The 26,039-nt window shown below is 50.6% G+C and overlaps 1 protein-coding gene across 1 annotated transcript in view; it reads left to right on the top strand.

Annotated features, from left to right (window-relative positions):
* Nucleotides 1–23,053, top strand: part of GLI2 (GLI family zinc finger 2) — a 252,151-nt gene extending 229,098 nt beyond the window's left edge. The window contains exons 8-14 of the mRNA XM_037145343.2: nucleotides 561–683; nucleotides 3,908–4,042; nucleotides 7,939–8,088; nucleotides 13,871–14,035; nucleotides 15,328–15,609; nucleotides 17,084–17,420; nucleotides 18,889–23,053. Of these exons, the coding sequence (XP_037001238.2) occupies nucleotides 561–683; nucleotides 3,908–4,042; nucleotides 7,939–8,088; nucleotides 13,871–14,035; nucleotides 15,328–15,609; nucleotides 17,084–17,420; nucleotides 18,889–21,323 (3,627 nt within the window). The 3' untranslated portion in view covers nucleotides 21,324–23,053. The remainder of the gene's footprint in view (nucleotides 1–560; nucleotides 684–3,907; nucleotides 4,043–7,938; nucleotides 8,089–13,870; nucleotides 14,036–15,327; nucleotides 15,610–17,083; nucleotides 17,421–18,888) is intronic.
* The last annotated feature ends 2,986 nt before the right edge of the window (nucleotides 23,054–26,039 follow it).

The following is a 26,039-nucleotide window of genomic DNA, read 5'->3' as shown; positions in this document are numbered from 1 at the left end:
GAAGTGATTTCCCAGGCTGCTCACCTGGCAGAGCCTAGATGTGGCTGTGTGCTGGGGAAGGAGACCACATACCACAACATTCTAGAGAGACCTTTTCTAGGATGTCCTCGCTCTCTGCCAGGGCTCCATGTGGCCTACTGGCAGGTCCCTCTGACAGTAGCTTTCAGTTTTTGTCACACCACCTGATACTGCAGCTCCAGCCCTTCACTCCTGCTCCCCGGCCTGGCCCGGCCCTGTTCTCAGACCCAGAGCGGCTGCTGCTCTGAGGGGCTGAGAAAATGAAGCTGCAGGTCAGGAGGAAGGGCGCCTGGCATTTCCCAAAGGGAGGGTCTCTATTCCATTTTCATGGATGGTGGGGGTGGGGCTCGCTGACAGGCTGAGCTCTGGGCTGCCTCCTGGCCATACCCATGGCCAGAGGACTGACCTGGGAGGACTCAAATTCTCAAACTTCAGACACAAGGGTTGGCCCAGATAGTCTGTGTGGGGAGGGTCCCAGAGGTTTGAGGTGTCCCTGCTCTGCCCTGCTCCCATGTGACAGGCTGTCCTGTGCACCCCCTCAGAACAAGCAGAACAGCGAGTCGGCAGTGAGCAGTACTGTCAATCCCATTGTCATTCATAAGCGCAGCAAGGTGAAGACAGAGGCTGAGGGCCTTCGACCAGCCTCCCCGCTGTCCCTGACGCAGGTAATCTACTGGCCAGCCTCACCATCTTCAGGCTGGGGCCGGCCCCATCTCCTCTGGGTAGGCCGACTTGGGACGGAGACCTGTTGGTGAATAGATGGACAGAGGAAGGGCTGGCTGTGTGAGTGAACAAGCAAATGCGTGAGCCCAGGAGGGTGGGGTGAATGTGTCATGAGCTCAGGGAGGTCTCCAGCACCCTGCACCTTACATGCTCATCAAACACGTGCTGAATAAAAGTGAGTGAATGGATGAATAAGTGGATGAATGTATGAGTGAGGGGAGAATGAATGTCTGGGGCTGCAGCCCTCCCCACCCCCCCGCCACCCCCACCACACAGACACCTCACCCTCATGCAGCACAAATCCTGGTCAAACTGAGTTGCTCACACCCTCCGAATGGCTCAGGCTCCAGTCCAGTTGCTCCCTCTCCCTGGAATTCTGTCCCCCAACCTGCCCCTTTGCTGCCACTTCAGCCTTTCCTGACTTTCCCAGATAATAGGACCTGCAGCTACTCAGATGCCCATCGTGGCCTCTGGGGTACTTTGTCTGCCTCCTGCACTGTACTGTGAGCTTTGGACATGTGGCACTTTGGTAAAAGTGCCTGGTTTGTTTCTATGTCACCAGACCTGGTACACAGTAATGTGAAATCACATTTTCTAAGGACTCAGTGCACATTTGAGGAAATGAGTGGTGTGGGGGAGGGGGAGGGAAGGGAAGATGATTCTTCACAGGAAGGTGGGGAATGGAATAGCCCGCAGCCTAGGACAGCCCAGTTGTGGGCTGAGACCCTTGCGCAGATCTCTCTGGAGATCTGATCACTTATTCTAACACTCCAAGATGACAGGGAGACAGTCCCAGCTCTTGTAGCAAACCTCTGTCATGGGAAGGACTCGATGTGAATGCTGACCTTGCAGACAAGCCTACCCCCCCCCCCCAGCCCCAGGCCTCTCACGGTGGCCTGGTCTCTATCCATTATTACACAGTCACCAGCTTGACACCAACAATGCCAGGGGCCTCCAGTCCCTGTCTCCCCTGCACCTGTCATGCCATCCTTTATCAAACCGGTAAACCATGGGGCATGCTCTGGGCACTTAATTTTTATGAAATACTGGGTTCTGTTATTGTCAGAAAACAGAGGGGCTGGTGACAAATTCTTCTCCCCTCGCTGACACCAAAGCATCTCAGCATGATGCATGGTTTCCATGAGACCGGCCATCATCCGGGGCTGTTGAAATTGATGAGGACGGCACATATCCTGGAGAGATAAACACACAGGAGCTGCCAGCACAGGCTGGAGGCCCACTGAGCACCCCGGAGCACCTGGCCCCATGCCCTCCAGCCTAGGGTCTCCCAAAAGTCCTCTTTCCTGCCCAGCTTGGCTCCTCATCTGTGTCAAGGGAAAGAAAGCCATTTCTCATGAGGAGGTTGTCACCGTGTCACTCAGTGTCCTGATTCAGTGGCCAGAGCCATGCGAGGTGGCTGGGCATGCTTTCTCTTGGCAGAAAGTACAGCACAGTGATGCCCCTCCCTGCCTAACTAAATCCTTAAACTTGTGGGCTGGGGTGACACGCAGCTCCATGGGGAAGCCCTGGTCACCCACCGCCCCTGCACCATCCTCCACTCACATGTCAACCTGGGAGCTTTGGGTCTTCTTTGGAATCAGCAGAGCATGCAGCTTATGAAAATACTAAGTCTGTTCCAGCTTTTCCTCAGAGCGTAGAGCAGGCATCAGGAGGCTTCGGCCCTCCCACTTCTGAGAATTTGGGCAGGGGTACTTTTCTGCACTTTCTGTTTAATGTGACACAGTGCTGCCTGGGGACCTTTTTTTGGACTACACGTCATTGTTTTCCTTTTCAGAACATGTATGTTATTGGAAAGGTGAGCTCAGAAATAAGCAGGGGCCCCTCCAGCAGGAGCCCTTTGCAGCTCCAGTGGAAAGTCAGTCAGGAGCGCAAGTCTGACCGGATGCTGCAGTAGTGATGCCAATGTCCGCCCCTGGAAATGGACTCAGCATTAGGAGTGAGGCTGATGTAGGAGCTGCAGCATCTGCTTTACGAGTGTCTGGAACCTGTGGGACTCCTAACTTGGGGAGAGGTTGTCCCCTTAACCTCAGCTATAAATGTTTGCCCCAGAGACTGTTTTGAAAGACAACAGTTTGCCATTTGTAGGTAGTCTGAAATGTAAAGCAAGTCATTTGAACATCTGCCTCTTTACCTGGCTTTGCTCTGAGCCTGCCTAGCAGACCAGTGGATTACTGGAGAGTCCTCTACATCCTCTGGAGGTCCTCTCTGGGCTTTTCTCCCAGCCTGGGACATCTGTGCTCCTCCCTTCCCCCAGCTCGTGCTACCTCCCAGCCTGTCCCCTTGTCAGCTGCTTGGAGGCGCCCCTGGCCAGCTCTGTGTCAGCATTATGTGGGATGAGGTGGCACTGATTCATTCTCAGGCTGTTGCTGGTTTTGGCATTTCAAGCACCTGTGATCAGTGAAGGCCTTTTGCGGTGGCTTTTCCTGTGCCACCTTATAGGGGCACGTGTGGGCTCTGTCATGCTGGGAGACTGGAGTCCAGATTGAGGCCTTCACAGACTTACTGTGTGTCTGGAGGAGGGCAAGCCAGCCCCTCTGTACACCTGTTTTTCTATCTGTCTTATAAGAATACAAGTGCCCGTGTTGTGGGGCTGCTGCCGGGACGATGTGCCAAGCTTGTTCACCCTGCAGAGTGCTGTCCTCGGTGTGGGTCCCAGCGTGCTGTGTGCCCTGGGAGGAGGGGACAGTACGAGGGTGGGAGCTCTGAAGAGCCAGGCCAGATACCTATTGGGTTTCTTCTGTCTCCGTGGAGGAGCAGAGGCTGCACACACTGACTGACAGTGCCCGTTCCCGAACCTGTGGGACTCACCCCAGCTCCCACGGGGGGAAACTAAACCAAGCAGCCAAGGTCCCTGCCCTGCTCTCCACGACCCTCCTTGCCATGTCAGTTGACTCAGGATGTGATGAGATACCTTGATGCTGACAAGCTGGCATGAGAGAGGAGGGAGAGGCCCCAGGATGGCTTTGTGATAGGGGAGTGGTGGGCAGGAGCCCGCTGAGGAAGGGGGTTGAGAAAGCTGATGAGCATGTGTGTGCATGGGTGCATGTGTGTACACCTGTAGAGCCTCCCCAGGGCTAACAGCAGCCTTTCCTCAGGGCTGGGATGCTGGAGAGGCTCACATGGCTATGCTCTGCCCCTGCCTCAGGAACAGCTGGCTGACCTCAAGGAAGACCTGGACAGGGATGACTGTAAGCAGGAGGCCGAGGTGGTCATCTACGAGACCAACTGCCACTGGGAAGACTGTACGAAGGAGTATGACACCCAGGAACAGCTGGTGCATGTAAGCTCTGAACCCCAGTAGCCTGCCCAGACCACATGGAGCCTCCGGTCTTCCAGGCCCTCTGATGAGAGAAGGGGCTGGAGGAGGAGGCTCCAGGAGATGCCTGGGCCGTACCCTCTGCAAGTGGGAGGAATGATTATTTACCTGTGCCCTGCTTGGCACTTGTATACGTGTATTTCTAAAAGGGAGCTGATAAGTACATACGTAGTAGAAGAGATTATTAGAAAGTGAGAAAATTAGGGAGAAGATGAACAATAAAATGAAGTCAGAGTCAAGTTAATATGAAAAACCAATCCTCTGAGCTATAGTTCACATATGAATATTTTTTCTGAGATTCCTAGCAACCAGTGCAAAGGGGGAATAAAGATGAGTTAAACCAGCAAGCAAGCACCCACAGGATAATAACAATAACAAACCTGTCCCTGAAACCTGGGAGAAGTTTCTTCTGAGGAAGATGCAGTTGGTCATTTCCTCTTGGAGACTGCTCAGAGACCCATTACACAAGTGTGGGGTGTTTACACCCCTCTCTAGGTCAGAGAGGGGACTGTTTAAAAACGCCTGGTGCTGATGGGCACTGGGTGTACCCTTCAGGGTGTGCACTGTTCTGGGTGCCCGCTGTGAACTCTTGCAGTGACATTCCTTATGGCAGTTGTCAGAGGCAGTTTGTGCGGTGGGAAGAGCAGGAGCAGGGCTCAGCATGGGAAGCGCCAGCTTCACACCTGGCTCCACCACAGCTAGCTGAGTTCTGAACAAATGACTGCACCTCCATGGGCCTCAGTTTTTCCTCCTGAATAAGAGAGCGAATCCTACCCCACAAGGGTGTGGAGGTTAAATGGGCTCCCAACACAAGCACTTAGCAGAGAGCATCATTCAGGTGTGTCCAAGCTTTGGGCGTCTCTGGGCAACACCGGAGGAAACACACCGGAGCTGTCTTGAGCCACACATAAATGCACAAACACTAGTAAAAACTGATGAGCATAAAAAAGGCTTTCAGTAAATTTATGCTTTTTTTGTTGGGCTGCATTCATAGTCATCCTGGGCGGCAGGTTGGACACTCTTGCATGGTGGCTTTTGCCTCCTTCTCTCTGTTCTTGCCAGCCTTGAGCATTTCTCTCTTCTCCATCCAGGAAAGAAGTTAAGTTCTGGAACAAGCCCCCTCACACACCTGTCAAATCACACACTCCTCGGTGAATTAGTGTCTGTAAGGATGAGCCCCATGCTGACCTGGCAGCTCAGTTACTGGGAGACGCACTCACTGGCACAAGCATGGTGCGCTCCCAGAAGCCATCTCCAGTGAGCTTCCTTCTCCCCAGCTCCCCGACTTTAGCATTTAGAGCCCTGCCCACTCCCTCCGCTCCCTCCATTTGTGTGATCTGCCCTCAAATACTGTAGGTTTCCTTGTGTTTGGGTTTTTCTCCCCAAATTCTCAGCCAGGAAATGAATATCCCAGCAAACTCTTACTGCAGCTTCCATAGAACCTGTGAAGCAAGGTCTTCTGTAATCCCTCTTTGGGAGAAGGGGCATTGGAGCTATAAATTATAGAAGATCAGATTTAATCAAAGGAGGAGAGGAGACAGCACCTGGGCCTGGGAGGGGGCCCAGGCAGAGGGTAGAGAGACCAGGACTTAAAGGATGTGCTTTGTAATGAGTGGGTCAGCCGCAAAGAGCAGGAAGGAAATTCCTCAGATGAAGGTCGAGGGGTCCAGATGTAGGATGAAGGGCTTCAGCTACAGACTCCCACCTGTGCCTACAGCTGTCCCTGAGGCTGCAGTCCTCCACTTGGCCGTGGAAAGAGCAGGCTCCTGTGGGAAGGGAGCCAGGCTCCTCAGCCCAGCTCTGTCTCTGCTCCCTGGGAAGATGGATGGCGGCAGGCACACAGGCGAACCGGAGGCTCCAGTCGATTATTAACAATTTGTTGCAAAGTAAACCAGTAAGAAAAAATGAAAGGCATTGTCAGAATGCATTTCTATCATTTGAAAGCCTCTAAAAATGGAAAGTGAGGCTAATACAATAAGATTTCCCTGGAAGTTCCAAGTGCTGTAGATTTTGCTTGCAGCAATACCGCCATTTGTATGCATGATGGTTGGGCCTGTTACTCAGAGCACGGGCAGCTCTGTCTTTCAGAGTGAGGTGCGCCAGTGCCTAGATGCCCAGCTCTTGGATGCATGTGGGTTTCAAAGATCTATGGCAGCATTGTCCAGTAAAAAGACACTGCGTGCCACAAATGCCAGCCACGTGTGTAATTGTACATTATGTAGAACATGTAAGAAAGAGTAAAAGGAAACGGGAAATTAATTCTAATGATATATTTTATTTAACCTAATATATCTAAAATGTTATCATTTCAACATGTAATCAATATAAAACAAAATTATCAAAATATTTGACATCCCTTGTGTTTTCATTCTCAGTGTTTGAAACAGCAGTGTTTACACTTATAGTCCATCCCAGATGACGGCCACGTTTCAGGGGCTCAGAGCACAAGTGGCAAGTGGCTGCTGCACTGGACAGTGCGGGTCCAGAGGTTGTGGGAAGGGTGGGTGCGAGGAAGTGAAAGCAGAGAGGGAGCTGGGGACTGAGAGGAAGAAATAAGATGAGATTGGAGAGAATGGGCCCCCAAGACCTGAGTATTGCACCCTCCCCGTTGGGAAGAAGGCCTGGTCTGACTCATTCAGGCAGGACACAACCTTGAACCAAGAGGGAGATGAAAGGGGAGGGGTGGGAGCCGAGGAGGCTCCCTGGTGGCTGTCAGAGAGAAGCCCCAGTGGGACAGGAAGCAGGAGGACCAGTGTACTCTTTCACTGCTGTGTGAGTGAGTAATACCACCTATATCTACTCCCCAGGTAAATAGGCAACCCAATAGATAGGGGCATGAAAGTGCCATAGGCCCCACACATATATCAACACATCCCAAGCTCAGTGATAGTAATTTCTCTGCTTCAGTGAAGACTGAGGCCTTCAGTTAAGTAATCAAAGCAAGTGACTAAAACCCCAAGAGACTACCCAGGGCTGCCTGCTCTGTTACCTGTGGCAAAAGCCTCAGTGGCCGGTGGCTCAACATCCCAGGAGAAACTACTCCGAGAGTCATACAGGTGGTAAGACCAGGGCAGAGGCCAGCAGGTGTGGGTGCAGGGACTGGGAGAAAGGAAAGTTAACCCATGTTTCTGCCCAGGGCAGTGCTGACTAAGATGGGTGTGAGAACCCCCGCCCCCTCCCCGGGGAAGGCTGCTCACCAGGCACTGCCAGGATTCACCCAAGACAGACCCGCTTGCCTGACCAGCAAGGCTCCTGGGGCCACACTTCCCGATCATCGCTTTGGTTATTCTGCTCACTGTCCTGGGCTATTCTGTCCCAAGGGCAATGTCACACAGTCCCCAGAGCCCTTCTATAGGGTCTGAATCTCACTCCTCTCAAGCCACACTTACTTCAGGGCACTTAACAAGCTGGGCCTTTGGGGAAAGGCGAGAGAGCTGCCATCTTTTGGGTTATTATCAAAAACAAAGACGAACATGCGTTTATGTTTCCACTGCAATAAAAAAATTTTAATTTGAAAATCTCTGGAACAATAGATGCAAGCCCGTGAGAGGCTTCTCAGGTACCCACCATGGGCACGTCCACCTCACTGCAGTTAATTAATGCTTACTGTTCATAGCCCGGACCATCATCATACCCGCCAGTTCTCCGTAGTTCAGAGCCTGGAGCCCAGTCTGGGTGAGCAGGATGCCTTTGGCCATCTGAGATGGTCACTTTGATGACTAATTGGAAAATGTTGCTTAGAAAATAGCACACTGATGACAAATCATGAAGAGGTATTGGTGGGTGGGTGATCAGCACAGAGTGGGTGGGGGTCTGTGGGGGTGGCTGGGCTCAGCCTTGCTGTGGGCTTGTTTCTGCAGCACATCAATAACGAGCACATCCACGGGGAGAAGAAGGAGTTCGTGTGCCGCTGGCAGGCCTGCACACGGGAGCAGAAGCCCTTCAAGGCGCAGTACATGCTGGTGGTGCACATGCGCCGGCACACGGGTGAGAAGCCCCACAAGTGCACGGTGAGTGAGCCCTCGGCACAGCCCCTCCCACATCAGTGTCTGTAGGGCCAGCCCCGTTGCCCAGGCGGCATGGGTCGTGTTGCACCTGGCTGACCTCAGGGAGTCTGGGGGAACTGGCCACAGCTGCTGCACTGGGACAGGCCTTGCCATCGGATTGTGCTGTCTGCTCCTGCCCCTGGGCTCCTGCCTGTCTTGGTCCTGGGGTCTCCTCGCCTATCTGCTTTTTCAGAACTTTGATCTGTTCTCTCTCAGGGGTGTAACTGCAGTTGGTGTGTGATGGTGTCTTGAAGCACAACTCTACCCTCATGGTTCCCATGTCTGTGTGGCCCAGGACAGAAGGGCTGGCTTGGTAGCCCACAGAAAAGCTTCATTGGTGATTTACAGCTTGAACAGGGATATGTTAAAAATCTGTTTTGGGTTTTTTTTTTAAATTTTTTATTTTTTAATTGATTATGCTGTTACAGTTGTTCTATTCCCCCCTTCATTCCCCTCCACCCTACCCCCCCATCCCCACCATTACCCCCCTTTAGTTTATGACCATGTGTCTCAAGTCCTTTAGATTCTATATTTCCCATGCTATTCTTGCCCGCCCCATCTATTTTCTATCTACTGTCTATGCTACTTATTTTCTGTACCTTCTCCCCCCATCTCCTCCTCCCACTCCCCTGTTGCTAACCCTCCTTGAGATCTTCATTTCTATGTTTCTACTCTTGATCTAGCTGTCCTTTTAGTTTGCTTTCGTTTTAGGTGTGGTTGTTAATAACTGTGAGTTTGTTGTCCTTTCACTGTTCATGTTTCTTTATCTTCTTTTTCTTAGATAAGTCCCTTTAACATTTCATATAATAAGGGCTTGGTGATGATGAACTCCTTGAATTTGATCTTATCTGAGAAGCACCTTATCTGTCCTTCAATTCTAAATGAAAATTTTGCTAGATAGAGTAATCTTGGTTGTAGGTCTTTGGATTTCATGACTTGGAATACCTCTTTCCAGCCCCTTCTTGCCTGTAAGGTCTCTCTTGAGAAATCTGCTGACAGTCTGATGGGGACTCCTTTGTAGGTGACTGTCCCCTTAGCTCTTGCTGCTTCTAGGATTCTCTCCTTCATTTTAATCTTGGCTATTGTAATTATGATGTGCCTTGGTGTGTTCCTTCTTGGGTCCAACTTCTTTGGTACTCTCTGAGCTTCCTGGATTTCCTGGAAGTCTATTTCCTTTGCCAGATTGGGGAAATTCTCCTTTATTATTTGTTCAAATAAGTTTTCCACTGGTGGCTGTGCCTTTCCCCCTTCTGGTACCCCTATAATTCGGATGTTGGAGCGTTTAAAGATGTCCTGAAGGTTCCTAAGACTCTCCTCATTTCTTTGAATTCTTGCTTCCTGACTCTTTTCTGTTTGGCCATTATTTGCTTTCTTCTGGTCCACTCCATTGATTTGAGTCCCAGTTTCCTTTTCATCGCTATTGGTTTCCTGTGCAATTCCATTCATTTCCATTAGTTTAGCCTTCATATGTTTCTCTAATTTGTGGCTATAATCAACCAGATCTGTGAGTATCCTGATGACCAGTGTTTTAAACTGTGCGTCTGAGAGTTTTGCTATTTCTTCATCGCTTAGATCTATGGGCTCTGGGGCTTTGAGATCTTCTTGCGACATTTTTGGTCTGTTCTGGCCCTTTAAGTGTGAGAAGCGGTGCCTTGGACTCCCAGGTCGCTGGGTTGTGACGCTGATGTGGGGGCGTGGTCAGAGCGGGGAAATGGCGGCGCCCTCTACTGCCGCTTGCCGCGGGGACGCCGGCCCGGTCCAACCGCCCACTCCCTCGCCTGTCCGCTTGCGCACAAATAGGCGACCACAGTCAACACGCAGCACCACTTCCCCCTGTCTCCTCCGCAGTCGCTCACCTGGTGGCTTGCTCGGTCACTCACTAGGTCCAACCCTGCGCCTGGATTCCGCACGTCTGGATTCGTGCAGCTGGATTCCGCGCCTGAGTCCGTCTGACCGAGTCCTCCTGTGCAACCTCTCACCAGCCGCTGGTTTCGCCCCTTACCGGTCAGGCTGAAGAATTTGTTGTTAACGGACTTCCGAAAAGTTCAATTTTCTGTGTTCTGGCTGTGTTTTCTGTTGCTAATATTTAGTTGTCCCTAAACTTGGTTGTGTGAGAAGGCACGGCACATCCACCTATACCTCCATCTTGGCGGAAGTCTGGGTTGTTTTTTTTTTAAGTGAACACAAAGATATCTTTTAGACTGCCTCCCTTATGGAGTCAACAGGATCTATGACCAAAATTGGTGACACACGGAAATTGTGCCCCCTTTAAGAGGGGGATCAGCCCAGTATGCACCCATGGCAGCTCCTCTCTGTGAAATGCCCTGTTCTGTGGGTCCTGAGACTCTCATTTATTCTCGTTTTAATACCTCTGAAATCAGACTGTCTTAAAATTGGTGGTGCCCAGGATTCAATGAGATGTTACCTTTGTTAGCAATTTGTTTTTCATCAAAATAAAACTCACTATACATTTTTTTACATTTTATGATTTTTAGTACATTCACAAATTGTAAATTACCAGTTAATTCCAGAACATTTTCATCACCCCAAATCAAAACTCTATACCTGTTGCTTTCTTTTCTCTCTCCCCCCCACTCTCTGACAGCCACTGATCTGCCTCCTGTCTCTGAATGTGTCTATTCCAGACACTTTATAAAAATGAAATCACAGCATGTGTAGCCTTTGTGTCTCGCTTTGTTGACTTATCATGTTTTTAAGGTTCATCCGTGTTGTAGCATGTATCAGCCCTTTATTTCTTTATTTTTATAGCTGAATGATATTCCATTGTATGGCTAGATCCTAGTTTTTAATCCATTCATCAGCTGATGGATATTTTTATTGTTTTTACTTTTTGGCTATTATTATGCATATGCTGCTTTGAGCATTTGTACACAAGTTTTTGTGTGGATCTGTTTTCATTTCTCTTGTATATATGCCTAAAGTAGAATGGCTGGGCCACATGGTAACTATGTTTAACTTTCTGAGGACCAGCCAGACTGATTTCCAAAAAGGCCTGTCTGCACTAATTTACGTTCCCACCAGCAGTGTGTGAGGGTCCCGAAACCTCCACATCCTTGTCAGCACATGTGACCCGTCTTTCGGTTACACTTATCACAGTGGATTTGAAGTGGCCCCATTATGGTTTTGATTGGCATTTCCCTAATGACTGATGATGTTCAGTGTCTTTTCATGTGCTTATTGGCCTTTTAATATATCTTTTTTGGAGAAATGTTTACTCAAATATTTTGCCTATTTTTAAGTTATTTGTCTTTTTTAGTATATTTTACTAATTATGCTATTACGGTTGTCCCATTTTTTCCCCTTTATTTTGTTAAAGATTTTATTTATTTATCTTTAGAGGGGAAGGAGAGAGGGAGAAAAATATCAATGTATGGTTGCCTCTAGTGCGTCTCTTGCTGGGAACTGGCCTACAGGGAACCGGCCTGCAACCCAGGCATGTGCCCTGACTGGGAATCAAACCGTGATCCTCTGGTTCGCAGGCCTGTGCTCAATCCACTGAGCTACACCAGCCAGGGCCCATTTTTCCCTCTTTATTCCCCTCTGCCCTGCACCTATCACCCACCAGCATTCCCCCACCTTAGTTCATGCCCATGGGTTGTACCTATAAGTTCTTTGGCTTCCCCATTTCCCATACTATTCTTAACCTCCCCCTGTCTACTCTGTACCTACCAATTCTATTTCTTATTCCCTGTACCTTTTCCTCCGTTCTACCCCCTCCCCCTCCCCACAGATAACCCTCCATAGTTCTACTAGACCTTTATCTGATACACGATTTGCTCCTATTCTGTGAGCTCTCTTTTCATTTTCTTGATAGTTTTCTTTGAAGCACAGTTTTCAATTTTGACAAAGTCTAATTTTTTCATTGCTTATGCTTTTGTTGTCATATCTAAGAAACCATTGCCTAATTCAAGGTCACAAATATTTACTCCCATGTTTTTTTTCTTTGAGTTTTATAGTTTATAAGTTTATGGTTTGATTTATATATATATGTATATATATATACATATATATACACACATATATATATACACACACACAGACACACACATGCGCTGGGGCAAAAGTATGTTTACAGTTGTGAGTACATAAAACAATTTATTGTAGTATTATTATTTATTAGTTATTGTATTATATTCCATATGAACAACTGTAAATCTACTTTTGCCCCACCGAATACATAGTTTTATAGGGTGGCTCTTCCATTTAGGTCTGTAATTCATTTTGAGTTAATTTTTGTGTGTAGTATGAGGTAAGGGTCCAACTTCATGCTTCTGCATGTGGTTATGAAGTTTTCTCAATCATATTTGTTGAAAAGACTGTTCTTTAATGGTCTTGGCACCCTTGCCAAAAACCAATTAGCCCTAAATACATGAGTTTATTTCTGAACTCTCATGTCTATTCCATCAGTGTGTATGTCCTTTGGCCAGTAATACACAGGTTTGATTGTTGTTGTTTTATAGTAAGTTTTGAAATTGGGAAGTGTCAGTGCTCCAAATTTGTCCTCCTTTTGTAAGATTATGTGGGCTCTTATGGGTCCTTTCCAGGAAGTTATTTTCTTAACATCTTGGGTGGCAGGAAACCATAGCTCTCTGATATGAGCCATGAATTACAGAAACAGATAAAAGGCATTTGGAACCAAGTGTGCACAGTCAGGCTGGTCAGAAATAAAGAGGAGACAAGGAGAATGAGACAGCTCCAGCTGGGGTTTTCATGTCATTCTGAGTCAGTCTTCACAGGTACATGGAGCGCAACTACAGTATTTTTTAAGTACACACCCCTGGGTTCAGAACCTCCTGCGGTGATCCCCTCCCCCGCCCTCCATGTCACTCTCGCCTTCACCCTCCTCTCTTTCTTCCTTCCTTTCTTTCCAAAAGTGTTCCTTTTCTTCTGACACTAAATACTAGGAACACAGAAATGAACAAGGTACCCAAAAAGTACCTGCTCTCGTGGAGCCTGTACTCTAGTGGGAAGACCAGCTAACAAAATGATTATGATCATTAGAGATCGGGGAGGGGGCAGGATAGTTACGATTAGGAATATCAGAGGAATGCTCTCGGAGGAGACGGCCTCAAAAATCAGGAGGGAGGGAGCCAGCCAGTGTGGGTGGGGCGGGGGGGGGGTGTTCTGGTCAAAGGGGACCAGTGCATGTGCTGAGGCCCCATACCTGGAAAGTTCAGTGGGGTTAAGGAACTGGAAGGACATCAGGATGGCCAGACCAAGGGTGAGGGTGGCCCGCTCACTCAAGGCCACAGAGGACTCCTGATTCTATCCTCAACACCATGTGATGCACAGAAAAGTCCTACCTGGGGAGGGGCGTTGGAGAATAGTTAAACACAACATTTTCAAAGAGTTCTTAATGACATTTTCACAACGTGCTGTTGATTTTAACAAGCAGAATACCTAACTAAGTAACTGATATATTCCCAATTTGGTTTAAAAAAGAATGTGTGGAGATGAATTGCAGAGTCACCAGAATGAGACTTAACGGAATGTCAGCAGCGGCTATTCCTGGGCAGCAGTGTTGTCATGGCCCTCTCTTTAATCCTCAGCCCTTTTTAAGTTCTCTAGAAACACCACCTGTCCATTTCCTGATCGTGGAGGAGGGTGAATGTTACTGTGAAAGCACACACTCCTGAGTACACTGGCCGGGCAGAGCAGGCAAGGGGCGGGGAGGAGGCCGTGTCTATCTGGGGCACCCTCACTGACCAAACCTGCCTCTTCCCAGTTCGAGGGCTGCTCGAAGGCCTACTCTCGCCTAGAGAACCTGAAGACGCACCTGCGGTCCCACACTGGGGAGAAGCCCTACGTGTGTGAACACGAGGGCTGCAACAAGGCCTTCTCCAATGCCTCCGACCGTGCCAAGCACCAGAACCGCACCCACTCCAATGAGGTATCCTGCAAGGGTGCGCACATGCGCCCACTGGCACGTGTGTAAATGCATCACCCCACGGCTTCTAGACATCTGGAGGTCAGGTAGCCAGGTGCCCTCCCCCACACTGACCCACTATCTGAACTCACCACGCAGCAGCAGGCCTCAGCCCCCACAGCCTGGGGAGCTGGCAAAGACATGCTGTACCCACTAGTGCTGCCTGGTCCTGCTGGATCTGAGCCCCCTGCTGATGGAAAACAGCAGCCTTTGTTGCCCCAGGTGGTCAGAACCCCAGTCAGGGCTGAGAAAGCCCAGGGATCGAAGTTGGCAGGAGCCCATGGTGTCAACTCTACACACCTCCCAGTCCCTGCCCAGTCAGTCAAATACTGTCACACAGGGAGACTCAGAAAGGAACATTTCTAAAAGCTTAGATACATTGGGACCCCAAAGGGACTTGCCTCAGTGTTTGTAAGAAGTTAAAGGAATTCCCAAAGGCATCTGATCCCCTGAGTCTCTATAGACCAGCTGGCCTTGAAGAGGGGTGTATGCCTCTGTGTGTGTGTGTGTGTGTGTGTGTGTGGTGATAAGTGTAGGTATGTGGGTGTGGATGCACATGTGTATGTATTGTGTAGGGAGTGTGGCTGTATATGTGTATGCTTATATGTATTGGGTGTGTGTCTGCATGTGGACATGTGTGATCACGTAGCCATGTGCATGTGTGCGCTTAAATTTATCAGGTATTGTCTGTGTGTAGAATATGTGTACACATGTGAATGTGCATGTACGTCTGTGAGTGTGAGCTGTTTGTATATGAGCTCAGGACTGAGGTTCAGAAACCCCAGGTTTTCATGGCATCCCTAGGCAACTTTGAGCCCATTTACTTGCCTCTCTGAACCATCTTTTCCTATCTGAGAGCTCAAGGTTCGGGCACTGTCTCACAGGTGTAACACTCAGTACTGACACAAAAAAAATCCCAGCGCCCTGGTCACAGGGGGCATCACACCAGGCTCTGTGTCCCCCTGTCCCTCCATAGTCTCTGATCTGTGTCCCCAGCTTGTGACAGGGGCTCCCTTAACCACATGCTTACCTGCTGAAAAAGATGGCCGACGGGTCGACAGGGTGAGCCCTTGCAGGCCTGGGTCTAGTGTAGTTCCATCCAGAGGGTGTGGCTGCAAACAGGTGGAGTACCTTCTAACTGTGCCAGTTAGGCTCTGTGAAAGGAAATGGCATGGCTTCAGGAGGAACAGGGTATGCCTATTCCAACTTTGTTGCTGTGGCCCACCCATAAAGCCACTGCCTGCTTCTCTTGCCAGAAACCTTATATCTGCAAGATCCCAGGCTGCACCAAGCGGTACACAGACCCCAGCTCTCTCCGGAAGCACGTAAAAACAGTGCATGGCCCAGATGCTCACGTCACCAAGAAGCAGCGCAATGACATGCACCTCCGGGCCCCAGTGCTCAAGGAGAATGGGGACAGTGAGGCCAACACTGAGCCTGGTGGCCAGGGCTCTGAGGAGATTGCTGAAGCCAGCAGCACCAGCCAGGGCATGGAAGACTGCCTGCACATCAGAGCTATCAAGACTGAGGGCTCTGGGGTAAGCAGAGTTGGGCAGTGGGGTGCTTCTTCCCCCAGGAAGCCAAGCCAGGAGGCAAGGGCTATTCCATGGCACCACCAGGGGTCCAGAGGTCCAACTGCAGCTCTGGGCTCTGCCCTAGGGTCCCCTGTCTAAGCATACAATGTTGTCCCTCCTCTGCAGTTTGACTTTCCTCCCTCACCACCTTGAGCCTCTCATAGAAGCTCTCTTGTGCCAGGTCCCATTCTGCTGGGCAGGCAGTGGGTGATGGGACAGCCTGCCCCCATGTGGCCAGTCTTCAAGGGGGCGGGGTTGGTTCCTGGTTTTAAGCCGTTCTGACCAGCTCTGAGTGCCACAGTGGGTCCCTTCCCCTCTGTCCTGGCTTTGCATCCTCACCCTCTGGCCTCCACTCTTTTTTTCTAACCACCTGTTCTTTGTCTCCACCTCTTTTTTCCTGATTGTACCTCCCCTAAGGATAGACGTTACTGAGGTGAGCAGAGAGGCTGGTGTGGGTGTGGGCGGGCTGGCATGAATGAGGGTGGACTGGGTGCCTATCCATGACCTGGGAAGGTGGGTTTGGATAGGTAAACAGCAGACACTGCTAGTGGGACCATCAGAACACTGGCAGCAAGAGTCAAGCTGACAGGTACGGGAGCAAGGGGTGGGGACCAAGCCTGCAAGAGGGAGAGGACAGAGTGCGTGTGGGTGAGGGCTGCAGAGGACAGATGGACTGACCAACAGCAGGTCTTGAGTGCCAAAGTAAAGAACATGTGTGGTAACACGGACAGGAAGGGGTATTGTAGCTTCCCAAGGAAAGGTCCAGGATTTGGGGCATTCAGCCTAGATACAAGCCCAGAGTTGCCATTGGGTTCAGTTCCAGGTTCCTCGGAGTTCGGCACAGTACACACGTGTCATGAGCTCTCAGCCCCATCTACCCCAACACAGAGGAAGGGCTAGCTTGATGGCCACTTAGACGAGGTCTGCATCCAACAGTTCCACTTCCCTGCTTGTTTTCCCCCTTTCCAGCCACCTACCTCTGGCCTCTTGAGAAGGCATGGAGTCAGCAGGCTTTCATTCTTGTTTGCTTCACTGTGGGCACATCGCGGTTGTTGGGAATGCTTAAGCATCCTCTTTCATATCAACATTATGTGGCTTCAGTAGCTTCTGTGGAGCACACCATCCAAGTGTCCACATGTTAAAAGCTCAACAGGAAGGGCTCTGAACCAGATGCTGGCTCAGAGAGCTTAGTAGCATGGGGTGGGGGCCAGGGGACTGACAGTTACTGGGTGTCTTCCATGTGCTGATGTCTACTAACACTGCCTTGCAGGCGATTCAGGTCCATCTTATAGTTGGGGAAGCCAAGGCTCAGAGAAGAGATGATTTGTATGCTTCTCCACTGGGTAGCTTCCTTCCTGCCCCTGAGTGTGCAAGGGTGCATTGTGGGTGTAGGTTCTCACACCTCTGAGTCTGTGCCTTCTAACCGTGTCCCCTGCAGCTGTGTCAGTCCAGCCCCGGGGCCCAGTCGTCCTGTAGCAGCGAGCCCTCTCCCTTGGGCAGCGCCCCCAACAATGACAGCGGTGTGGACATGCCGGGGACAGGGCCTGGAAGCCTGGGAGACCTGACAGCTCTGGATGACATGCCCCCAGGGGCCGATGCCTCAGCCCTGGCCACCCCTTCCACGGGTGGCCTGCAGCTGCGTCAACACATGACCACCATGCACCGGTTAGAGCAGCTCAAGAAGGAGAAGCTCAAGTCACTCAAAGATTCCTGCTCATGGGCCGGGCCAGCCCCACATACCCGGAACACCAAGCTGCCTCCCCTCCCGGGAAGTGGTGAGTGGAGGTCCTGGTGTGTGGGCTGGGGAGGGACAGAGCCTGGGGCAGCATCCACTAGGTTCATGCCCCTCACTGCATGCCCACAGTAGGATGGATCTTACCAGCCCATTGCACAGGTTAGGAAGCTGAGACTCAGAGAGGTGAAAGTGCCTCACATCAATGGCAGAGCTGAGACCTAGCCCAGGTCTGAGTAGCTGCAAAGCCTATGTTCTTTCAGCTATACCACGCTGCACCCTCTGGCCCCTAAAAAAAGGTAGTCCCTGCTCACATCATCCTCTTTCTCATGTGTCATTCAATCACTTATCAAGTACCTGCTCTGGGCACCATGGCAAAGGCTTCAGGCAGGAGTGTCATCATCCTGGTCGCTGTGGTTAGGAGGAGCATAAGAGTTAGAAGGTCACACCACTAGGTGCATAGTTGCCCACAGAATGAGCCAAACACACTGAGGTAGAGCTGTGTGGAGGAGGGAGAAAGCACATCAACTTGGGAAGGCCAAGGAAAACTGCATGTAGGAGGCAGTCCTGTATTCAGCCTTAAGAGGTGTTGGCCAGCTTTGAGACGGAAGGCAGCTTCACCAAGCATTTCTTGAATGCTGACCCTGTGCCCAGCAGTGCACCAGGTACACTGAGGCATTGATCCTATAGGCTGCCCTCCAGGGACTGACAGCCCAGTGTTGACCATAGGACTGGGTTTTTGAGTAGTGGACACTGAGACGCACCACCCAGCCCTCCCCTAAAGGGAGGATTTGTTGACTCAGCTGCTGAGGGAACTGCTGGTAGATGGTCTTTAACTCTCAGCCTCTCAGAGATCACCTGGGTTGTTGACAGCTGCCTCACCTAAGGTCACCCCTTCCTGGGGTGGCCTACATACAATGACTGATCATTGCCAAAGTGTAAAGGCTGTTTGGGCCCAGAGCTCCCCATGAAGTCAGCCGAGGCTGTTGTTGGGTCAGCGTCCCTACTCATTTCTCCCACTTGCCTCTCTTTCCTCCCCTTCCATGGGTGGGGGTCTCCAGGCCCTCCCAATAAGCAGCCTGCTCAGTGAACCCAGTCCCGGCAGCCCAATTAGCAGCACCCATCCACAGAGGGTGAGGGTGCTACAAGGCTGTGGCCAAGGCCCTCCAGGGCTCTTTTCAATAACTCAGTCCCATGAAGAGGACATTGTACCTACAGCTGAAGAAACAGAGCACCAGATGTAATGAGAATGCAGGGCCTGCCAGGCAGTGGGAGAGCAAGACTGGGATCTGGCCTCCTGACTTCTGTTTGCTTACCCCTTGGTTATAAGTGCCACCATTTGCTCACTTACTGTCCCCTCTTTCCTCCCTCCTTCCATTTAGAAATCACTGGTTGATTGTCTCCTATGTACCAGGCCATGTCCTGGTAGAGCCCGACAGACTTGGCCTCTCACAGCAGGCAGAGCACCCCACTCTACCCCAACCTGTGATGACCCTTCTCCTTTCCCACAGGCTCCATCCTGGAAAACTTCAGTGGCAGTGGGGGTGGCAGGCCGGTGGGGCTGCTGCCCAACCCGCGGCTGTCCGAGCTGTCTGCCAGCGAGGTGACCATGCTAAGCCACCTGCAGGAGCGCCGGGATAGCTCCACCAGCACGGTCAGCTCCGCCTACACCGTGAGCCGCCGCTCCTCTGGCATTTCTCCATACTTCTCCAGCCGCCGCTCCAGTGAGGCCTCGCCCCTGGGCGCTGGCCTCCCTCACCATGCCAGCTCCGCAGACTCCTATGACCCCATCTCCACTGATGCTTCCCGGCGCTCCAGCGAGGTCAGCCAGTGCAGCGGCGTCGGTGTGGGGCCGCTCAATCTGACTCCCGCACAACAGTACAGCCTTCGAGCCAAGTACGCGGTGGCCACAGGTGGGCCACCTCCCACCCCGCTGCCAGGCCTGGAGCGAGGGAACCTGCGGGCCCGACTGGCGCTGCTGGATGTGTCTGAGCGCATGTTGGGCCCCCGACGAGGCAGTGGTGGGCCAGCCTATGGCCATGCAGGACCCACACCCGCCTTCCCCCACAAGGCGCAGGGAAGTGGAGCGCGTCGAGCCAGTGACCCAGTGAGGCAGCCCGACGCCCTCGCTCTCCCACGGGTGCAGCGCTTCCACAGTGCCCATGATGTGAACCCGGGCCCACTGCCACCTTATGTCACTGAGAGGTACAGCCTCCGCCTGCAGGGTTCCGCCAGCACTGATGGCAACCTGGCCCACAGCACCTACTCCCCCCGACCGCCCAGCATCAGCGAGAACACGGCGATGGAGGCCATGGCAGCTGAAACAGATGGTGCAGGGCCTGAGGGCAACTTCATGCTGCCGGAGGACGACCTCGTGCTGCCTGATGATGTGGTGCAGTATATCAAGGCGCATACCAGCGGGGCTCTGGAGGAGAGCACCCGGCAGGTCTATGCCCCAGAAAGCACCTGCTTCTCGGAACACCCCAAACTGCCCAGCCCAGGACTGCACGGGCAGCGCAAGATGGCAGCTGCAGACTCCAACGTGGGCCCCTCTGCCCCTGTGCTGAGAGGTTGCCAGCTGGGCTATGGAGCCTCCTCTGCCCTAAACAAAAATAGCATGCCTGTGCAGTGGAATGAGGTGAGCTCTGGCACCATGGATGCCCTGAGCAACCAGGTGAAGCCTTCACCTGCTCTGCAAGGCAACCTGGCTGTAGTGCAGCAGAAGCCAGCTTTTGGCCAGTACCCAGGCTACAGTTCACAAGGTCCGCAGCCAAGCCCAGGCAGCCTAGACGACACACAGCCACATCTCCAGCCCTGCAGTGGAGCCCCCTCTGTGCCCAGGATAAATTATACGCAGCAGCTGCGGCTGGCAGGGACAGGTAGCCAGTGTCCCAGTATGACCACCACAGTGAGCCCCCACACCAGCTATGGCCAAGCCCACCCCCAGCTGAGCTCCAGTACCAGGGGTGGGACCCTGAATCAGTTCCCCACATCCTGCAGCAACCTGGCAGCCAAGCCAGGCCACCTGGGGCTCCCCCAGCAAATGGAAGTGGCCCCTGACCCCTCCACGATAGGCTGCAGTCGCAGGGAACCCAGGCTCCCCAATTCCACCCTGGTCGGGATGGCACCACCTACTGCAGCCCAGAGCTACCCACAACAGAGTCATCAGCAGGCAAATCCCATGAGTCAGGATGTCTTCCACCAGGACCCCAGCCTTCTGCCTCCCCACCAGCCTGGCTTCATGGAGCTCCAGCAGGGCACTGTGGGGCTGGCTGGACCAAGCTTTGGCCTCGTGCAACCCCGGCCACCTCCTGATCCCAGCCCTAATGGCTGCCACCGAGGGGTACGTGCTGGGCAACAGCTGGCCTATGCCAGGACCATTGGCCATGCCATGGCTGCTGTGTCAGCCAACCAAGAGATGGCACAGTCTATGCCCAAGGGAGCAATGGGCACGATGGTGTCCTTGCCTCCTCAGCCGCACCCACAGGACACAGGTGGGGCCCAGGACCACAACATGCTCTACTATTATGGCCAAATCCACATGTATGAACAGAATGGAGGCCTGGAGAACCACGCAGGCTGCCAGGTCATGAGGCCCCATCCACCGCAGCCACAGGACTGCCCGGAGAGCATCCAGCTCCAGCCCTTGCCCTCACCAGGGGTCAACCAGGTGTCCAGCACTGTGGACTCTCAACTACTGGAGTCTTCCCAAATTGATTTTGATGCCATTATGGATGATGGCGATCACTCGAGCTTGTTCTCAGGTGCCCTGAGCCCCAGCCTCCTCCACAGTCTCTCCCAGAACTCCTCCCGCCTCACAACCCCCCAGAACTCCCTGACTCTGCCCTCCATCCCCACGGGCATCAGCAACATGGCTGTTGGGGACATGAGCTCCATGCTCACCAGCCTGGCTGAGGAGAGCAAGTTCCTGAACATGATGACCTAAGGCTCCAGCTCAGCAGACCCACAGGAGCCATCCATTTCCAGAGTGTGGGGCTAGCATAGTTTTGTCTTTTTCCAAAAAAGTATTAATGGTCTGAGGGAGTCTGCCAGTGGCTGGTTCAGACCGCAAATGCTTTAAGGGCAAGCTTATGTGCATCCTGCTTGGTCTTCTGGATTATTTTCAGAACACAAAATATTTCAACAGGAAAGACTCATTTACAAAGTGCTTCCTGCCTTTGGTGTTTATGGGACTCCTCTTGCCCTGGCTTCTTCACCTCCATCACTTGGCTAATGAGGGATTACATTGGCCTGTGCTTCCCAAGTACACAAGGAAAAGGCTAAAGGAACCACATTTGGGTTCGAATCTGCAAGTCATACTGGATATTCTAATCCAGGAAGGTAAGCTTCTCATCTGATACCTGCAAAAAAAAGGAATTGCTGGCCCACCGGAACTCTTCTGTGAAGCTCAATTCATGAGATTGCTAATTCCCTTGCCACAGAGGAAAAAAAGATTTTACCTAGATGATTAGGAAGCACATCCTGATTTCAGGTTTGGTAGAGCTGGCATCTCTACCCTACAAAGCCAAGTTTTCAACTGGCAGACCGTCCAAGTGTACATGAATGAATAAAGTATGGAAGTATTGCCAGAAAAAGGAAAGAAAAAACGCCTGGGGCATGCCCAGAAGCCTGGGCCTCTCCAGACCATGTTTACAGTATTCCTGCATGTGGAATGTAACCCTTCCTGAAAAGAACACTTACTTCTAAATACCTCGGGGCTGCCGAAGCTTCTGTGGGTTAGGCATGGACTGAGGGGAGCCGAGCTCGGGATGGAACCTTTAGAAAGTGAGAGTGCACGGGGCCCAGCCTCAGGCCACCCTGGAGATTTCCAGTAGGAAGAAGTCACATGTTTACCCAATCCTGTTTCCCCAGTGTACTGTTCACCCACTTTATCCCAGGACCTGATGACAGCCTCTGTCCAGGTCCCTCCAGGCCATACTGTCCCCTCACCAGCAGCCCAGTGGTCTCTGCCAGGCCACACCACATGCAATCCTGGTATCTTCTGGATTCCCTTCCCTCTTCCCTCTCATTCATTTCAGAGGATGATGATATGCATGGTGTTTCTGGTAGGGGCAGGAAGGTAAAGGAGTTGATTCTTAGAACTCTGAGGACCAACACTGTTCCCTGTGACCAAGCCACAATCCCAAATGGAATTTGGAACTGGTGTCAGGAGATTTTCCTGAACATACTATAGGATGCATTTGTGCATCCTCCCCAGCACATGCATATACACACCCTACACCTTGCCTGTGTTGAGTTTGTGGCAGCCTTGCCAAAACCAACTGCATCACTGTGAGTTTGGTACTGACTGTGACCCTGGCTTTAGGCAAGATAGGGTCAACACCTTTCCTGGGCCTTCCGCATCCCAGAACATCAAACGCTTTGTGAGGGTCCAAAGAAAAGGCCAAGTCCAAATAACAGCCCTGGGAGAGGCCCGGCAGTCTGGGCTCTGTGGTGGTCATTCATTCCCGAGCTAGGATTTCACTAGCTGTTCCCACCCTGTATGTAGTCTGTACAGAAGACATCCTCCCTGAAAATACTATAGGTGACTCATTCAGCCAGATTTATATCTCCAAAACATTTTTAGCTTTTTCTACATGCTATGAATTGAGATGACATGTTCAACTTGTAAATAAGCCTTTTTGTATATTAAAAAAGTAATTTTTTCATAATTTATTTCATCTATCTGCTTCTTCCTTGACAGTAGTTAATGAGAACCTAGGCAGTAAATTTGGTGCACCTGCACAGAAATCAGTCTGTATTTTTATTCTCAACAACGTCAAAATGGACTACCCCACACTTGCCAAGAAATGTTTAATGCTGAAGCATTTACTGGCTGTTTGTTTGTTGTCTCACTGGAGATGGGAGGTGATTTAGTTTTTAGCGTTTTAGCATTTTACAGTCAATATCTAGCTATTTTTCCAGTGAGCTAGTCTGAATATCAAAGCTGATTGGCTGAGAGCCATTCCTACCAGATCTAGGTATAGTCCCAAGCACTCTTCACATCTGAATCTTCTCTTTCAGGGGCCGTCTGGTGACACACTTGAGTTGGAGTGGGGCTGGGGAGAATGCAGGCAGACCCTCTTGTGCTCTGGTGCAAGGAAATGAGAGAATAAGGGCTGGCAGCTGGAGCCTAGGATACAGAGCAGGCAGCTTGGGGTGAAGGGGCCCCTGGGAAGCAGCCACGAGCAGGGTTCAATCCTGGGTGGGGACCCTGGCAGGTACACAGTGAGGGCTCAAGTCTAGTAAGAGATCAGTTAACCAATGGCAAAAACTGAACCACTGCAGTGAGGCTAGTGAGTGGAACATGGGGTATGGGATGAATTCTGGAACTGGGACAGGAGGACTGGGAAGAGGGTTGCCAAGACTGGGGTGGAGGAGATAGAAAGTACCTCTATACTCCTCTCCTTGATAAAACTTTGTTTTTAAATATTTTATTTATTTATTTATTTACTTACTTACTTACTTACTTTAGAGAGAGGAGAGGGGAGAGAAAGAGGGAGAGAAATATGGATGTGAAAGAGAACTACCAATCAGTTGCCTCCTGTACATGCAAACCCACAACCCAGGCACATGCCGTGACCAAGACTCAAACCTGCTACTTTTCACTTTGCAGGACAATGCCCAACCAACTGATCCACACTGGCCAGAGCCCTGAGAAAACTTTGGCACCCAGGGTGGAGCATTTGGAGGCAAGCCACACAGAGTGTTTTTAAACTCAAAACTAGTTCTGTGGGCTGTAATCAAATGGAGTGAAGAAGGGTTCTCTGGTTGAATAAATGTAGGAAACACCCAAGCACAATGGGATGTAGCAGATTTTCTTTCTGCAGAGCATCCCAGAGGCTTTGCTGTGTGTCAGAGGAGCCATTACTTCTCTGGCAGTAATTTCCTAGCAGAAGACCTACAGCCAGAGTCCCACTCCTGGCCTCGCTCTTCCTGTAGGGAGGACTCACTTAGCTGCTTGCACACATTAGGAGGAACTGAGTGTGCCTGGCCTCTTTTAAACCCTATCTACAGGCTTTGCACCTTCTCTACTTTGGAAGCAGCACTGTTCTGCTTTGGGGACAAATGTCAGTGTTGCCTGAGACTGGGTGAGCCACAGTATTAGGAAGACCACTGTGGCCATTCAAGTCAGCCACATTCTCTATCACTTAACTATGGCCACAATCATGCTGCATAACACTATCCATTAAAGTCTCAGTACGTTACAATAAGCATTCATTTATTTGTGAATTTGGGTCAACTGAATGTTGATCTATCCAGTGTGGGCTGATGTGAGCAGCTCTGTGGGTCAGCTGGGGGCAGCTAATCCAGCTGGGTGGACTGGGGCACCTTGGATCTCTTACATGTGCCTCTCATTTTCCTCCAGAACCAGGACACTGGCTTGAGTATTGCTTTCTTGTGGTGATGGCAGAAGCACCAAAAATAAGCATAAAAATGCAGGTCCTCTTGAGGCCTCTGCTCGGAACTAGTATACCATCAGCTTTACCTGATTCTTTTGGCCAAAGCAAGTCACATGGCCAAACCCATCATTGCTGATATCAGGAAGTATTACACCTTCCATCAAGTGAGAAGGAGAGAGCATTTGTGAACAATAGTCCATAGAGACAAGATTTATTTCCCTCCCAATTATAGAATATATTCATGCCAGATCCCAAGTCTATCCAGTCAATCATCAGTGTCAAATGCCAGAATACTGTGTGGTCTGCATTCATTCTAATATAGCTCTTCTTGAGAGAACTAAAAAGGAATTTTTCCACCCCCACGCATACACATACTTAGGATGCAGTTGTGGGACAGGGTTAGAGTCACTGCCATCTCAGTCACTGTTCACAGCATCTGCAATCCTGCTGGGTAGATGTTGCCGGTGCCTATACTCTGGGCAAAAGGTCCCTTGAGTGGCTCCCCAGTCCACTGCGCTCTGCAGCTGTCATTGGTGTGGTCTTTGTCTTCTATCATCTTTTTGACCTCTGAAGAGGAACGTGTGTTTTCTTTGGCACACTGCCAAATGTGCCAAAGTAATGTGCCAAATTTGGCAGTGGGGTAACTATTCTGACCTCTTCCTGCCTAAAGGAAGTTGGAGTGCTGAGGTCCTTTACATTTCAAACAGCCTCAATCCCCTTTACTCCACGCTTATAATGCATTTGCCAATTCAGATTTCTCAGACATTTTGGGTTTTCTACTGGGTTGCCCCAAAAGTCTGTTAAAATAAAAGACACATTTTTCAATTTCACCAATAAGTTTATTGATTTGGAAATTTTGAGTATGTCTCTTTTCTCCCGGGTAGCATAACATTGATTGTTCTCAATTAATGTATCAGTTTGACCGCTATTAACTTCAACTGGTCTACCCAGTCATGGAGCATCATCATCCAGCAAGAAATCACCAGCACAGTACTTCACGAACCACTTTTGGCACATTTGATCAGTCACGGCACATTTAATCAGTCACAGCACCTTCTCCGTACATTACACAAATATTTTGTTGCATTTTGGTTGCATTCTTAATCTTGAAATAAGAAAGCATAATATGCCAAAAATGTGTGTTTTCTTCCATCTTCAATATTAAAATAGCTATATAAAAATTCACCAATTTTAATTTTGATAATTTTTTAAAGCACACTGATATGACAGCTGTCACAATACAATCTAACAAAACTATT

The sequence above is a fragment of the Artibeus jamaicensis genome, unplaced genomic scaffold (genome assembly GCF_021234435.1).
Source record: "Artibeus jamaicensis isolate MK-2021 breed Jamaican fruit bat unplaced genomic scaffold, CSHL_Jam_final contig_463, whole genome shotgun sequence".
Taxonomy (NCBI): Eukaryota; Metazoa; Chordata; class Mammalia; order Chiroptera; family Phyllostomidae; genus Artibeus; species Artibeus jamaicensis.
Note: the sequence above shows the minus strand (reverse complement) of the source record. Positions and strands in the feature narration are given on the sequence as shown.